Source organism: Podarcis erhardii (genome assembly GCF_964252035.2).
Source record: "Podarcis erhardii genome assembly, chromosome: 1".
Taxonomy (NCBI): Eukaryota; Metazoa; Chordata; class Lepidosauria; order Squamata; family Lacertidae; genus Podarcis; species Podarcis erhardii.
This window is the reverse complement of record NC_138497.1, coordinates 105,890,325-105,906,867: the sequence shown is the minus strand read 5'-3', so window position 1 is coordinate 105,906,867 and position 16,543 is coordinate 105,890,325. Positions and strand designations below refer to the sequence as shown.

At 43.1% G+C, this 16,543-nt stretch overlaps 2 protein-coding genes across 2 annotated transcripts in view; one reads left to right on the top strand and one right to left on the bottom strand.

Moving 5' to 3' along the window:
• Positions 1 to 4,992: 4,992 nt before the first annotated feature.
• ARL6IP6 (ARF like GTPase 6 interacting protein 6) lies at positions 4,993 to 11,728 on the bottom strand. Its single transcript, XM_081873758.1, has 4 exons — positions 11,382 to 11,728; positions 10,613 to 10,666; positions 8,763 to 8,895; positions 4,993 to 7,980 (listed from the first exon to the last, which is right to left on the bottom strand). The coding sequence occupies exons 1-4, from the start codon at positions 11,695 to 11,697 to the stop codon at positions 7,887 to 7,889; spliced, it is 597 nt and encodes a 198-aa protein (XP_081729884.1). The 5' UTR covers positions 11,698 to 11,728; the 3' UTR covers positions 4,993 to 7,886.
• Positions 11,729 to 11,741: 13 nt separating this feature from the next.
• The window catches only part of PRPF40A (pre-mRNA processing factor 40 homolog A), a 31,486-nt gene continuing 26,684 nt past the window's right edge, over positions 11,742 to 16,543 (top strand). The window contains exons 1-2 of the mRNA XM_081871344.1: positions 11,742 to 12,922; positions 15,241 to 15,378. Coding sequence (XP_081727470.1) covers positions 12,503 to 12,922; positions 15,241 to 15,378 — 558 coding nt within the window. The 5' untranslated portion in view covers positions 11,742 to 12,502. The remainder of the gene's footprint in view (positions 12,923 to 15,240; positions 15,379 to 16,543) is intronic.

Below are 16,543 nucleotides of genomic sequence, written 5' to 3'. Positions count from 1 at the left end.
CCACATACAAAATACATAACTACAGCATAACAAAAGCAGTCATGAACAATAAATAAAACATTAAAAAATACAAAACTAAACTGAACAATTTCCACATAAATCACATGATCTAAAATAAAGATGAAAAACCAACAGCACCAACTACCCCCAATAACACCCCATACTAACTCTCAATTAATGGTGGCATATATACACCATGCATTTAAAACACATCCCACCCTCAAGGAATCCTGGGAACTGTAGTTGTGACTCTGTGACAGGTAAACTACAGTTCCCATGATTCATGGGTGCTGTGTATGTGCTCTTAATGTGATTTAAGGATTTTGTTTATATGCAGCCTATGTAGACAAATAGTCATTTCGGGAAAATGTAAGTAATATGGCATGTTATTATCAGAATAAAATCTGTTCCCAAGCACAAAGGACATACAGTGGAACCTCGGGTTACAGACGCTTTCAGGTTACAGATGCTTCAGGTTACATACTCCGCTAACCTAGAAATAGTACCTCAGGTTGAGAACTTTGCTTCAGGATGAGAACAGAAATCGTGCAGCGGCGGCGGGAGGCCCCATTAGCTAAAGTGGTACCTCACGTTAAGAACAGTTTCAGGTTAATAACGGACCTCCAGAACGAATTAAGTTCTTAACCCAAGGTAGCACTGTATAAGGTAAAGGTACCCCTGCCCGTACGGGCCAGTCATGTCTGACTCTGTGGTTGCGCACCCATCTCGCTTAAGAGGCCGGGGGCCAGCGCTGTCTGAAGACACTTCCGGGTCACGTGGCCAGCATGACGAAGCTGCATCTGGCGAGCCAGCGCAGCACATGGAAACGCCATTTACCTTCCCGCTAGTAAGCGGTCCCTATTTATCTACGTGCACCCGGGGGTGCTTTCGAACTGCTAGGTTGGCAGGCGCTGGGACCGAGCAACGGGGATTCGAACCACCGACCTGACGATCAGCAAGTCCTAGGCGCTGAGGTTTTACTCACAGCGCCACCCGTGTCCCCACTGTATAGGTAAGCATAAAGCAATTGCACCATAGACGGCAGCAAGCTTACAGGAGGTAAATAACACCAATAAAGTCAACTCTTAGGCCATCCTGTAACTCTCACCAACCCCTACAATAGACTAAGTATCCTTCTCCTAACCGGTTAACTCAGATAGAAAGCACTTCAGCTTTGGGCCCAATGCACTGCTTGCTAGGCCAGCTAGACAATGCCTTGCTTTGCCATTTCCCACTCAAGTTGAAATGATTTGCATTGGATTTTTGCTGCTTATCTGCTCAGAGCAGATAAAATGATTGCATCCAGCCATTTGATAGCTTTAATGCCTCAGTCACCTGCAATTGTCCAACTTTCAGGCTCACCCCTGCTGCTGCTTCAGTTTAATCTGTCACACTCTAACGCTAGTGGCACAAGATATATTTTTCACATTCATTCACTATCACAGTCTGACCTAATTCATTTCTGGTGGGCGGGGGGTAACCCCAACAATGCCTACATAAAATATATAATTCTCATCCAGCACAATCTGTTTAAAACATCACTCTCATTTACCTTTGCTTGAAAGACCTCACATTTTAAAAACACAGTAGAGAAAGAAGCAACTGAGGCATTTCATATCTCTATCTAAATCAGATTAGGGAAAATAATTTCTGGAGCACAAATTCAGATGCAACGTCGGCTGCTCATTCACCCATGCAACACACACAGAAAGAATTCATAAGCTTTTAATTTTTTAATTAACGCTTATATCCCACTCCAGTATTAGCAAGCATGTCTACTGTTATGAGCTGTTTAGCTATGGACTGTTCCAGAAGTTAGAGAACTCTGCATTAAAAGTCTTCAAGCAGTCCTTCTCTAGGATGCCATAGCAGCAGAGTTCCTGCAGTAGAAAGGGGTTACTGTTAGGCTAAGGCTGTGTACAACACCATACAGCTCTCAACTGAGTCTTCATCTGGGAGCACAGAGAGTATGCATAACTTTCCCTCTGCCATTTATCTTCCCAACCACCCAATCTCTTTCAAAGGTTGCCTAATTGACTTCATAGATGAGCAAGGATTAAAACCTAGGCCTTCCTGGTCCAACACTGACACTTAACCACTATATCATACCTTTCAAAGCAAGCCTCTCAAGGTCGTGAGAAACTCTTCAGTTTGCCAGCCACAAATTGTTGAGTGGTCTCTTTAAATTTGAAGGGTAATTATTGTTCCACAAGATGTGTATTGCTTTAAGGGCCAGAGCTTTAAGGGCAGACCTAGTTTTACAGCTGTGAAGCAGTATAGCGGGTGCTGTTAAGTTGTGGTAATTAAGCTGTTGGGTAATGGTATATAAAGAGCAGCATGTAGGTCTCTCAGTACCCTGGTGGTTGGGTTGGTGGATGGGTCGTGCTTGTTGATATATTATAATTAATGTAAAAGGAGTTTTTGTTTTTGTTATTAAAACCTAGCAAAAGTTATTTTTCCATTCCTTGTAATGTGTGGTCTCCGCAGCACACCTTCTGCAGCGCAACTAATCTGCAAATAGCCAACACAAATGAGCTTCCTACTAACTTGATAGCTCGCCCACTGCACTCAGCTCCAATTCTGGCATACAGAATATACAGTAGCTGAAATGTCACATCCTCTTCCCTCAAACTTACGTCAACTACATTTTGCACCTGAAACTCATTAGGTGAGTGTACAGATATGGCTCTCCAATGGCTATTCATGTTATTACAAACAGGAGGAATGCTGATATTCTGCCTCCTGGTCCAGCAAAGATAAACATTTGGGTTAGAGATGAGTTTATGCTACTACGGGCTATGCTACTGGAGCAAATTATAACTCATCGACAAAATGTTGATAAAAGGATTGGAGCACGGGAATAGTTTTTCAATGCAGTTATGCCATTTGTACCTTTAGGAATTTTTCACCATAATAGAAAAAGGCTTTACTCCTTACGATTCCTCATAATTATAAAGAAATAAAAAGCACTCTCGGCACAAATTGGGCACTGCTAGGCACAGAATTAGAGGGAAGAGTGAATAAATCAGCAGTAGAGAATCTAATTTCGTATGTAAATCAGTCCAGTAAAACGTTTTGCTTTCATTCTCAAGAAAATGTATTTCGCAAATATGATTTTTAAAAATGTATCTTTAGCAATTATCTTAAACCAGAATCCAAGGCCCCACTTTATGCTTGCCAAAGGGCTTGTGCTGCTTCTTGAGCAGCAAACTGCATTGTCAGACCACAAACAGCTTTTAAACTCCCCTCTGTTCAAAGGGGCCTTAATGCAGTGGGTGGGCTGGGGTGAGAGAAACAGGTTTAACATGCCCTTGAGCATAGAGCTTTATCTGGAAATGCAACAGCTTGCCTAAAAGCAGACTACAAAGAGCTATCACAAGAATGAGATGCCTGATTTTTTAACATAACAAAATTGCTGCTGTGGATTTGAGACTTGATTTTTGACACAGACCTCAGTTTGGATGAAAGCAAACATCCCATTTTTTCTCCTCACAGATAACCAAAAGACAAGTATAAACTTTTCTTCACCCAGCTAGGTGGTCCACACAGCAATACCTCCCTGCTTGGAGGCACTGGCAGAAGCAAATGAGAAATACCAGGTAAGAGCAGTAGTGCTAAGCCCTCTTCCACAACCTCCCATATATTCTGGCTGCACTTGGGTCTTGTTGCAACCCAAAGGGACGGAGCAATCTGGTTTAAATACTTAGGGAACCTGGAAACATTTCAGCAGTCAATATGAAATGGCCACCAGTTTTAGTGATTCCTTTGGGAGACTTGAGTGATGAATAACCAATGTGGTACATTTTTGTCCAACTAGGACCCAGGAGATGCAGGTTTAAATCCAACCTCAACCATGCAACTCAGCCACCATCTGTCAGTTTAACCTATTTAATGGGCCAAGAACCCTTTTCTAAAAAGCTGTGGTTTTTGGTCCATAGTAACAATGATCAAGCCAACTTATTACAAAAGAATACATCTAAACCAGCCTATAAGGTTTATAGGGAGGGGAGAGAAATATTTTTGTAATGTTTTAGAACATTTAGATGTTCAATGATAATGCCCAATCTTATGCTGTTTTCACCCTACTGTAACAATATTTCTTTATGCTCTTTATCTTTATTTTATTAATAAAATAATTTCTTCACAAGGTTAAAAGGGGTGGGGCTGAGGACAGCCTGCAACTGTTGCCTGAAGCTGCCATTGCCAAACCGTTGAGATTAAGTTTGCAATGTGAGCTTGGATTAAGTATAGTGCAAGTTATACCAATAGTACATTGATTTAAATCTATTTTGAGCTGCATACTGCCAATTCCTCCCTGTTTTTTCCTATAATCCATTTGAACTGCTTAACTGGGGAGTGGGCAGGCATTCAATAAAAAAGCTGTGTGGTTAGTAGTCAGAAAGTCATTAGCAGTAGTGGGGTTTGAATGAACCCCCTTGTGTATTAAAAGCACATGGGTTTGTGGTATTACAGAGGCTAGCTCCCTCCATTCCCCAAGCTGGGCAACTGCGAGAAGAGGTCCAATATCAGGGTTGGTCCTGTGGCTGAAATAAGTTTTGAAAGAAGCATTCTGTTGTAGCCAATAGATTAGGTTGTGGTGTGTGCATGATGCCCACAAGTTTCTCTGCTTTGTAGACACATCCACAGGCCCAAAAGGTTAGCAGTCCCTGCCCTATACTTTGCAGTTCCCCATGTGTGCAGTTTTGCATGCTTTTATTGGTAAGCGGGGTCCCTTCTATTGGTGAAGGACAGTTCAGAGAAGGACAAGGGAAGGACTGCTGCACACATAGGTGTTTCTACTATCACACATAGGTGTTTCTACTAGCTACTACTTAGAACTACATGTACATATTAAGGTGAGCAATAATATTCATTCAAGAGGGGCAAAGCATGATGTGACTGGGACGTTACTGGTAACAAAATTTAGTAACAGAATAAAAGATAAATGATCTAACATCACCAAAAGCAGAATAAATGACCAAACACCACTAATAGTAAACAAGATTAGTTTATTTGCAGTAAACAATTTACAAAAACAATGGGGGGTTTGTGACGCAAAAAAATACTGCATGGACAAAATGAGTTCGGTACAAAAGTCAATTATTATATTCTATATTTAAAAGGAACATGTGTTTCTATTATACTTTGCCTTGGACCCTAAGGGCTGTATCCGACACTGCCGGTCCATTGGCACAAGGAGCTTCAGCCCCTTCCCCATAACCCTCAAAACCACATCTAGAAGGATGGGAAGCTCTCCAGAGATGATTTGGGGGATGCACAGCAGGCAAGGATAGGCAAGTCCCGTTGCACCCATGCAACCCTGCAGGCACAGCATCAGCTACAATCCCACCCCAAATTCTGAATGAATGCGTATGTTGCCTGCCCACTCTCCCTTCCCAAATGCAGCCTTCTGATGGTGCAGCACACTCCATTTAAAAGGACCCCCAATCTCAGAAATGCATGGGAAAGACAATAAAGTTCTACAGAGAGAAAATAGCAGTATGTGTATTCTTTGGTTCAAAGCCATACATTAAAAAATCTAGTCAATTAATTATTTGCCTATTTGCATACTTTAACTAATCAGGTGTTGAAGTCAGATAAGCATGATACATTAGTTTTCATTATAATTAGAATATTTTAATTTGTTACCCTGGTACTCATTTTAATACTATACATATTGTAATCAGTGCTGCTTCTTTTTTTAAGGAGAAAAAGGTGCCGGTACTCACCATGAGGTTGTTACAGGAAGTGCCACACTTTTAACACTTGGAGAAAAAGAAAGGTGCCGGTACTGTGTCCCCTGAGTACCCCCAGAAAAAGCACTGATAGTAAGCTATAAGAGAACAGCCCTGCTGTTTTAAAAGTGTAACAAGCAAAATATACAGTTCTGTTTGGACAGTGTTAAAATATGGTTCAGTTTTACATGCAAGAGCCTCTGGCCTCAGTACTTCCCCTGCTGTCGCTGTGAGAAGATGTGAAACTTTCACTTCTGCTTTCCATTAACTATGGCTTGTCACATATGACCCTTCAAACTGTGGTTAATCTTAACTATGATTTCTGGAAACAAGTAAGAACTGTAAACCAGGGTTTGAAGTCCAACAAAAGTTTCTCTAAGTTCAAACACAGTAGATGTATAGGGACAATAAATCTTCCCTTTGTGCCAGTGAATTTCAACCTAATCAGAAAACTATGGTTAATGGAACAAGGCAGGAATCCAGTTTGATGTCGGTTTCATATTCTGTCTTGTTCCTAAGCTGTTTCCCAATTTGGATGAAATGAGAAATGAAAGTAAACTGAGGAGTTCCTGGGGTTTTCGCACCTGTTACGAAGGGGTTATGTGCATGCTCACAAGCCTTATTCATACTGAACTTATTTAAGTCAATATACGATAATCAGAACCTTTGCTATGGCCATCAGCTGATGCGAATAAAGTTTTATCTATCTAAGATTATCAGAACCAGGCCAATAAATAACTGTTAGTTGAAACAGAAGCAGAAGTTTCTGATCTTCTCCTTGTGGCTGCAACAGGTGGACAACAGAAAGGAGCCCATGAATCCAAGGTTAATACACATAACACTAAGCCATAGTTTATTTTAGCACTACACACTTTTGCAGCCAGTCTCACTGAGAACAGAAAGAAACTAAACTGAGAACAGGGACAAAACACATTACAGCCGCATTAATACAATATTGGTGTAGTCAGAATTTTGACCCAACACTTGGAGGTAGTGAAAATTAAAGCAGTGCTTTCTTAGCTATCAAGTGGTACAATCTACACATACTTCTAATTGAAATCCCCCCCAGCACTCCTAATAAAAGTATTATGTAACATTGTTACAGCTTGACAGCTGGTGCCTGAACTGATGCCTGTCAAATGGGAAGCCCCTCTTTCTTAGCGGCATGAGGGAGCGAGCGAAGCTGAGAATTGAGACTTGTAAATTAGGGATCAGCCTGCAAGAAAGAAGCTATGTGATTTTGTCTTCTAGGTCTTTGACACATATATAGCTGTCCTAGCCCTTCAATGACCCCATAGCAGGGCAAAACTAGGCTTTATTTCACCTGGGTCAAAGGGTAGAGTTTGGCACTTCCACATGCACTTGCATATGCATACACAAAGGCTGGGGGACTCAACTATGCCCCGCTAGAGGTTTCACCCAGGGCAAAAAAACTTGCTACCCCCCCCCCCGTAGGGCTCTGCCCTAGAGATAAGAATAAGGTGGTTAGCAAGTTTATTTGCACTGAATTTATGTTCTGTATGTAAACCTTTTTTTTTTTTCCAATCTACAAACCCTGTCCTTTTAAGTCTAGGAACAAAGTAAGTCCCATAGTGGAAATTGAGTGAAATTGCAGGGTCTCTCCTTTCGCTGCTGTCCCCTTCTCCCAAATGAAATTAAGTTAGTGTAAATCCTCTGAAATCGAATGAGCACAATTGATGTGATTCAAACCTCCCCCCCCGCCCCAATTTTGTTGCTAAGTATGCAGCATGTCAAAACCAAACCTGAAAGTTCACTGAATGGTATAATAGAATAATGGCAATTATTATTAATCCAGTGGCTATTTTGAGCATTTTATCAGCAACAATCCTGAGCTAATTCTCATGAAGTGGTTGCCTCATGAAGTCTTTTGAAAATGCTGCAATCATTTCATGCAGCCGGACATTTTGTGTACACCTCCTTTCCTTATTAATCTGTCTCCACCCATTGATTTGTTTTAGAAATGCCTCCAGCTGCTTCCTAAAACATTTGGCATCATTTTGGAGAAAGCATATTAAAACAGAGATTGAGGCAAGTATACTGAACACATGGATGGTTTGTTTGTGTGAAGGCAGCTTCAAGCGTCGTCTACTCTAGAAAGCTGTCTCTCTATGAGAAAGTTCTCAGTACAGACTAAAGGAGACACCATACTAGGGCAAGAGCTGCCACTATTCCATTCAGTATGGCCATACTATAGCCCATGTGAAAGGAGTGCCCAGTCATTCGCCTGAAAAAAAGCAGAAAACCAGTATGTAGGTAACAAGAACATTACAAAAGCTAAAATTAAAACTTTTTAATCCTAGTCATAGTCCTATTCCAAAAATGAAAAATTATTTCATTACCACAATAGAAAGCCTGAAGAAGCCAAAGTATAGCAGATTATTACCAATTCCCTTCAATAAAACTCCCACAAACAGCAAAAACACAGAGAAATGGGAGTATATTCAAAATATTCTACATACAGAAAGCAATAAATATTGGTAATTTGGGGGGGGGGTAGTTCACTGTATATATTGTAGATCATGGATTTAATTATTTTTTACCTTGACTTAAAATTGTTTCAGGAATACTAAAGTAAAGGTAAAAGGACTTTATATAAGATATGAAAACTTATGATAGGACACACCCTGCTGGCTAACCTGTAAAATTGTTTAATATGAAGTCTCAGAAAGAACACATTCTTTGTATTTTGTGAATACAAGGCAACAAAACTGTCCTTAACATACAACATAACAAATTAAACCTATTTTACATCCTATCACGTATAACAGCTTATGGTAATATTGCATTTCTCAACTAAAAACATAGAATTATTGTACTCTAGCTAGTCACCATGGACTCTGTCCTGGTGACTAGTCCAACACTAGTTGGCATAAATTTGTTTCCTCGAATATGAAGTTGTAACAGCACCAGCATATTTAGTAACAAGCTGTTCCTTACATATCTATTATAGTGGTTTACTAAGCCCCGTATCTGGTCATATTTCAGTCTTACGAAGAAGGAACTCACTTGAATCGTGCAGGTGAGAGTGGAGTAGGAGGAAACATTCCCGGTTCAAAGGAATCAAAATAGGTTACTGTCCAAGAAAAACTGCAACATGAAAGTCCACTCATCAAGGATAGAACAAGTAGACTCCAAAATCCTTAGGGAAGAGAAACAAAGTGAAAACCTGGAATACAATTTTAATTTGGCCACAGGAGAGATGCATCAACTCCACTGTAGAATAAAGATCAAATCCGGAATGGAAGTAAACTAGCAAAATGACAATTACAATACAACCCTACGAATGTTTACTCAGAATTAAGTATATTGAGTGGAACATGTTTGCATTATATGTGTGCAGAATGTTGTAATTTTCATTATGGTTAGAACAAAACTAGCATTTTTGTGTCTGATCTATGGAAAGTAATCATCCATTGAGTTGTTACTGTTCGCTCTATTCATTTTTTATAATCTATCTGGAGCCAAATACCATCTGTTGTGGATCTTCATGTAGTTCTCCCTCAGTGAATTGCAGACTGTAAAGTTTATATTCCCCCCCCCAAAAAAATTTCCAGTCTTCCAAATCGATTGTATAGCCTAGGTCCCGTTCCCACTTTAGCATGTTCTCTCCTTGTACCTCTTGATCTGAAGGTACTTTTTGTAACAATCTATACATTTTTTAAAGTTTTTTTGATTACTTTGTAGTACCTCTTTCAAATTTTGAAATTTTGTTTTCAAATCCCCTAGTTTTTATATCTTTCTCATACGTTGCCTTTAATTGGAAATATTCTAGCCAATTTATTCCCATTGTTTTGAGTTCTTCATAATTTTTTTATTTAGTGTTTCCATTTGTTTCTTCTGCTAATTATCTATATGTTGGCCAGATAGTTTTTATATTATTTTTTAGTGTCGAGGTTGCCTCTAGTGGAGAGATGCACCATGGGGTTTTTTCTGTAATTCTCTCTTTCGTTCTCTCCCATACCTCAAATGGGGCCTTTCTTACTAAATGAATCCTTTATGCAGTTGTATCTTCCCATAAAATAGATATCCGTGCCAATAATATCCACTTTTTCAACCAGTTCCAGCACACTGCTTCAAAATATCTTCTTAAGTCTGGGACTGCAAATCCCCAACTTTCTTTTGATCCCATCATTATTTCTGATTTTATTCTGGCTTTCTTCCCCTGCCATATGAAATTGTCAAGGTCTCTTTGCCAGCTTATGAAATACTTTGTCCCAATTATTATTGGGATAGTTTGAAATAAAAATAAGATTTTTTGTAATATCACCATTTTAATCATTGATACTCTCCCCCCTAATGATAATTTTAATTTGTTCCATTTTTCTATATTCCCTTTGATTTCCTTCCATTTTTAACATAATTGTCATTAAATAAATCCCTGTTTTTATTTGTAATCCATACCCCTAAATAATTTACCTTGTTTTCTATTTTTAATCCCGTTGTTCTCTCTTATCTCATTTCTATCTTTCTCCCCCATATTTTTTGTTAATAATTTTGACTTGTCTTTATTCAAATCCTGATACATCGCCAAATTCTTTCATTTTTATTAATGCTTACTGAATATTTTCTATTGGTGTTTCAGTTGTTATAATTACATCATCCGCAAATGCTTTTACTTTATAACTCTATGTTTCAAGGTTTATGCCCATTATTTCTTCATCTTTCCTTAAAGCTATTAATGTTTCCAATACTGTTATAAATAAAAGTGGTGATAGGGGGCATCCCTGTCGTGTCCCTCTTTCAGTTCAAATCAATTTTGGACAATATACTGATACATCGCCCAGCCCTATTAGCCAATAAACAAAGCCTAAAATGAACAGCCATTATTCCAAAATAAAGCGACATGAGCAGCTTACCTAAAATGCTTGTTTCTATATTCTCATCGGTCTTCCCTTTTTCAGATCGCAAATCTGTTGGCAGAAACAGCAAACAATGAAAGTTGTAAGGCAAAGCAATTCTGGGTAGAAATTGTTCTCTGGCAAGTAGCACACCCAAGCATTTTTTCTTCTGCTGCACGACTAGACAATCATTTTGTTGCATAAAAAAATCAGTCAGAATTCAAATGCCTGTTAAAGTGTGCCACAGGTTTTTAAGCAGAAGTATGCGGGTGGCGCTGTGGCTTAAACCACAGAGCCTAGGACTTGCCGATCAGAAGGTCGGAGGTTTGAATCCCCGCGAAGGGGTGAGCTCCCGTTGCTCAGTCCCTGCTCCTGCCAACCTAGCAGTTCAAAAGCACGCCAAAGTGCAAGTAGATAAATAGGTACCACTCTGGCGGGAAGGTAAACGGTGTTTCCGTGCGCTGCTGTGGTTCGCCAGAAGCAGCTTAGTCATGCTGGCCACATGACCCAGAAGCTGTACGCCGGCTCCCTTGGCCAATAAAGTGAGATGAGCACTACAACCCCCGAGTCATCACGACTGGACCTAATGGTCAGGGGTCCCTTTACCTTTACGGATCACTATGGATGCCTTCCTTGAAATTCCTGCATTGCAGGGTTGGGGTTGGGCTAGATTACCCTCACGGTCCCTTCCCTACGATTCTATGGCTGCTGGGAAAGCGCTAGGCCTGGCAAGCGGTATCCCATGCACCGAGGCGTCTCCTGCCTCCTCTTCTCGCCCTCTCCTCACCTCTCAGTACCAGGCAAGCGATGGCCAGCAGGAAAGCCAGCAAGGACACGGCCAGGAGGCAGCACAGCACGGAGAAGGCTCTGCTCGGCCACCGGCGAGCCGCCCCGTCCGGCAGCGGGGCCAGGGTAGCCCGGGACACGGGGCTTCTCCCGAGGCCGCCCAGCAGCTCTCCTTTGCCGCCGCCACCGCCTTCCTCCTCCTCCTCAAGCTCCGCCTGGAGGTTCCGCGCTACCTCCCCTCGCTCCGGCGGCCACGGAGTGCCGGGGGGCCCCACGCGGCCGTAACGGACCGCGGTGTTCCGGTAGCGCACTGCCATGGCAACGGCGCTTTCGAAGTTCTCGCGCGCAAAGCGGTTCCCCTCCCCGCCCCCCACGCGACTGCCTCTAAACCGGAAGGGTATCTATCTCGCGAAAAGGGGGGGACCGAGAAATTGCCCACGCCGGAAGAACGCATCGGGAGCCCCGCCCTCTTCTGTCTGTCTCTCTCGCACCTGCCACCCCACCGCCTCGCTCGCTCAACGGATTAAACTGCTCAGGGCCTCTTAAAGGGACCGAGCGAGGAAGCAAGCCAAACGCCTTCGCTGTCTCGCTCCCTCCGCCCGCCCTTCCAGTTCAGCTGAGGGACCTCTTGGCTTTCCGTAGCCACGCCCCCGATCTCGGCTCGCGGGAGCCCATTTTCCCAGTGTCCTTTGCGCGCACGTCCCCCTCTGCTCCCACTCTGTAGTTTCCATCCTCCTCAGGCCCTTCCGTTGGATAAACCCTGACCCCACGCGCGCTTCTTTTTTCTTTCCCCCTTCGCCCCCCGCTTTGCTCTTTGCCTCCCGCTGAGGGGAGGGAGAGCGGGAGGCGGCGGCGGCGGCCTTCAATTCTCCCCACAACCCGGCCTGGAGTGAGTTTTTTGTTCCGGCCCAGCCGCGCGCGCAGGGCGCTCCTCCTTACGTGTCGGTGAGCCTGACTTTCGACGGAACCCCTTTTCTCCCATTGGGCCGCAGGGCGGCCGCCGCCGGCCCCCGCCCGCCCCTCCTTCCTCTTCCCGTTCGCTCCTCCTCTAACGGTTCCGCTTAGACGCCCCGCAGCCGGGAGGGCAGGCTCGCCGGAGCCGGGCCCGGTCCAGGGGAGGCGATGTCAGGCGGGGACTCGGCGGCCGCCGCGGCCTCCCCTCAGCCGCTCCCTTTCTCCCTGCCCAAGCCGCCTCCCCTCATGCAGCTCAACCCCGGCGAGGGCGTGCGGCCCGTGGGGGCTCCCGGCTCGGAGCAGTCGCCCAAGAGCAGCCGCATGGGAGGCCGCCCGGATTGGCCGGCCGGGAAGCCCGTCAGCCTCTTGGCTCCCCTCCTCCCGCCTCGAGGGGAGCCCGAGCCCCTCCTGCCCTTCGGCCCGTCTTCCCGCCAGCCGCTCCGGGGGAGGCTGCTGGGCAGGTGCGGAGGTGGCGGCGGCGGCGGTGGCGGCGGGAGCCTCCTCAATCCTTCGATGCGACCAGGTGGCGGCGGCGGCGGCGGCGGTGGAGGAGGCGGCGGTGGCGGTATGGGCCGAGAGCCCCTCATGGTGAGTGGAATGGTTGTGACTTGTTTTTCCCGCTGCGTTAACTCCCGCGTGGAGTTACCCGTCGCGCGTTCATTCTGAGCGCTTTCAGCGTGATCCTCAAACTCTGAAGTCGAAGAATAGGGTACGGTTCTGGTCTAACCTGAGTGGAATATGGAGATGGGTAGTTGTTGTAATAGGTCCGGGGCAACTTGCAGTCCGGCATAATCGCCCTTCTCTGTTTCCCACGCCCTACACACATCCCCCCCCCAAAAGAAAAAAGAGTGAACTTCATGCTTCTAACATAATCGGTTTCTAATAATGGAGCTTTTTCTGCACAGACGTCTTGTCCTATCTTGATCTCTTAAGCACATCATGTCCGAAGTCCTTTTGTTCAAGTTTTGGGCTACTTCGTTACCAGCAAGCTGCTTATCAAGTTATGTATTAAGTAGATTCATACTTTGTTTAACCTTGTGCTTTTCAAGTAGCTGGATGCAATCTGTGCTCATAAAATGAGAGAAAAGGGTAACTTTTTGTTTGGTGACGGTACTATGTAAATTTGGCTTTGGGTAGAAAATGGCTGTTTTTAACACAATTTTTAGTTGCAAGTCTGTACATATGAAGAATGGTTGAACAAGCCCAATCAGGTATTCAGTTTAGTGTCTGAAGACAATCATGAGAGGGGAGTGGGGGCATGCTGGCAAGATTTGTCCCCTCCTATGCCTCATCTTCCCCTCCATTATAGCCCACTGCTCCAGGAGTTGGAAGATAAAGTTCTATAGCAGGGAACCTCTTGTATGTGGAGGTATCATAAAGGTAAGGTAAAGGTACCCCTGACCATCAGGTCCAGTCGACCGACTCTAGGGTTACGCGCTCATCTCGCTCAAGAGGCCGGGAGCCGGCGCTTGTCCGCAGACAGCTTCCGGGTCACGTGGCCAGCGTGACTAAGCCGCAGCTGGCAAACCAGCGCAGCACACGGAAACGCCGTTTACCTTCCCGCTGGAGAGCGGTCCCTATTTATCTACTTGCACTTTTTGGGGTGCTTTCGAACTGCTAGGTTGGCAGGAGCTGGGACCGAGCGAAGGGAGCTCACCCCGCTGCGGGGATTCGAACCGCTGACCTTTCGATCAGCAGGTCCTAGGCTCTGTGGTTTAACCCACAGTGCCACCCGCGTCCCACGGAGGTATCATAAATTTAGGTAATTGGTAGTGCTCACTTGCCAATACAGTAAGTTGAAAATAATATGCACATGATTGTCAGGATAGTTTCATATTTTATGTTGTTCTTTTTTGCCCATTACAGGGTAATGGCCTGAATGGCAAATAGGTGTATACATGTTAGACACATAATGTGGGAAGTAATCCAATAATATGCTGTTTTTAGTAGTTGTATTTAATTCTATTTAGTTTTTTAAACAATACTGCTTGAGTTCCTTTAGGAAGTTAAAAACTGCAGTTCTATCAAACATGCAGCCCCCATCCAATTGTGGTTCGATGCAGGAGACATTGAGTATCCATCATGACTTGCCATGCACTACTTAAGTGCAGGTAGCGTATCCTTCAGTTGGCCTTTATATTAATACAGTGAGGATTGGAGCTTAAGGCTGTTCTTCAGTAACATCTCTAAATGTGATAAAAATTTCAGGACATTCTTGGTAATCAGATTGCTATTTCTGTTCTTATGGAGACTGAGTCAATGTTTAAGCTTTCTACAATACTTTAACATTATAAAGAAATTAAAATTCATAAAAGCCTAGCAGGTAGGGAGGATACTTGGTTGGATCCACGGGAATCCTACTGTTAATGAAAGAGATTTTTATACAATAAAGACTTCTGTGAATGATAGTGGGGAGAGGTGGTAGTTTTTCCTGATTGGATCAGGGCATCTACACCCAGTTTCATATTAAATACAAACCTTTTTCAAACATTGGGGAAGTCCTGTTCATGAAAGAGCATTTTTAAATCTCACACAATGTTCTAAGCTATACTCTATAGATCTATAACTATATAGCTCTATAACTCAATGTTCTAAGTTACTCTATAGGGTAATGCTGCAAAGAATCAAAAGTTTGGGGTTTGCTTTTGTGGAAACTCTGGAAAGCATTAAAAACCAGTGGAATGGAATATTATAGTTTGAGAGTAATCTACTTTCACATTAGAAAACTTAAGAAGAAATATATTGATGAATCCGAGAATTTCATGGAAGCAAACAACATGTGAGGCCATAACTTTATTATAGCAGACAACAATACCTAAATGACCTGACTTGGAACCCAGAGAGGTTGTTTCCATTGTGTTTATTATCTTGGAATCTTGATCTGTCACGAATATTGTTTTTTTCAGATGGGACATCCGGGTATGCCTCACTACCCTCCCATGGGAATGCATCCTATGGGCCAAAGGCCACCCAATATGCCTCCAGTCTCTCATGGAATGATGCCTCAAATGATGCCCCCTATGGGAGGGCCACAAATGGGACAGGTAAGTTGGTTTTTGTTGGTTTTGTTAATAGCGTCTTAAAAGGTGCATTTTGAAGCATGAATTTTAATCCATTTTAGGGTTTTCCATAACTCAGTAGGTGTTGATTACTCTGAGCTTCACATCACTACAGTTTTTAAACTACCTTTTCTTTTCTTTTTGGAAAAAAACACATTATTGACTTCATTGAATTGAAAGTTGTCTTGCAAGTAGACAAATCACTTCTTCTCAGTTGAGACATATTTTAATTCATGTAACCAGTAGGTCAAAAAGAAGACAGAACCCTACCACTTTAACGCCTTTTATAGGAGTTCCTGAATATTTATAGTTATGGGGCCTTTGTGCTGTGAAGTGAAGGGGTTTAGCCCTTATATGATCAGTGACGAGCATATATCCTGTGTTCTCCTTGAGAATCCGTGAGAGGTATGGCCAGTGAGCAGTTGAGCCCTTTCTCTCAGTGCTTTACTTTCCCTGTTCTCTCAATTGTAGAGGTTGTAGCATTTCATTTGTCTCTTCCATGGTTATCTAGAAGAATCAGAAAGAATAAACTGTCTAGCATTTGCTTCTCTGCTTCTCCATCATTGGGAGAAATCCCACTTCTGACGATAGTTAAAGAAGACTTTACTCTGCTTAGGATTGCCCCCCGTCCCCCGGCTGTCAGATGCCTTTTCAGTAAAGCCAGCAGCTTCCAAATATTTCTTCCCTGATGTCCTAGTTGAAGGCGAATAAAGGGAACCCTGTCCTAGCATGCAGTTCATAGATCAGATTTGTGGGTGGCATGCTTCCAGATTATGAACAGTGTGACAGCTTTTTAGTTCAGATGCTTGTAGGGTAGCGTAAACAAGAACTAAAGAGGAGAAGGAAAGACATGCAAAGTAATTTGGGCAGTGAGTGTTATTTTCTGTAATTGCTCACTTTCAACAGTGATTTTTACTACAAAAGCTTTGTATTCTCCAGTGAAGCTTTGCTGATCAACTTTCCCTTGGTTAATAGTGTCAGTAAAATTTCTATCTTCCGGTGTGTATTTTAGAGGTAAATTATTAGAAACAAGAATTGTTTTTAAGTAGGTCAGAATGTGGTTTGGTATCCAGAATATAGGAGTTTTGTATCTTAAGTGTGGCTATCCATCTGTTTAGACTCCCATGTCTGCCCTCCCATGAACTTTTAT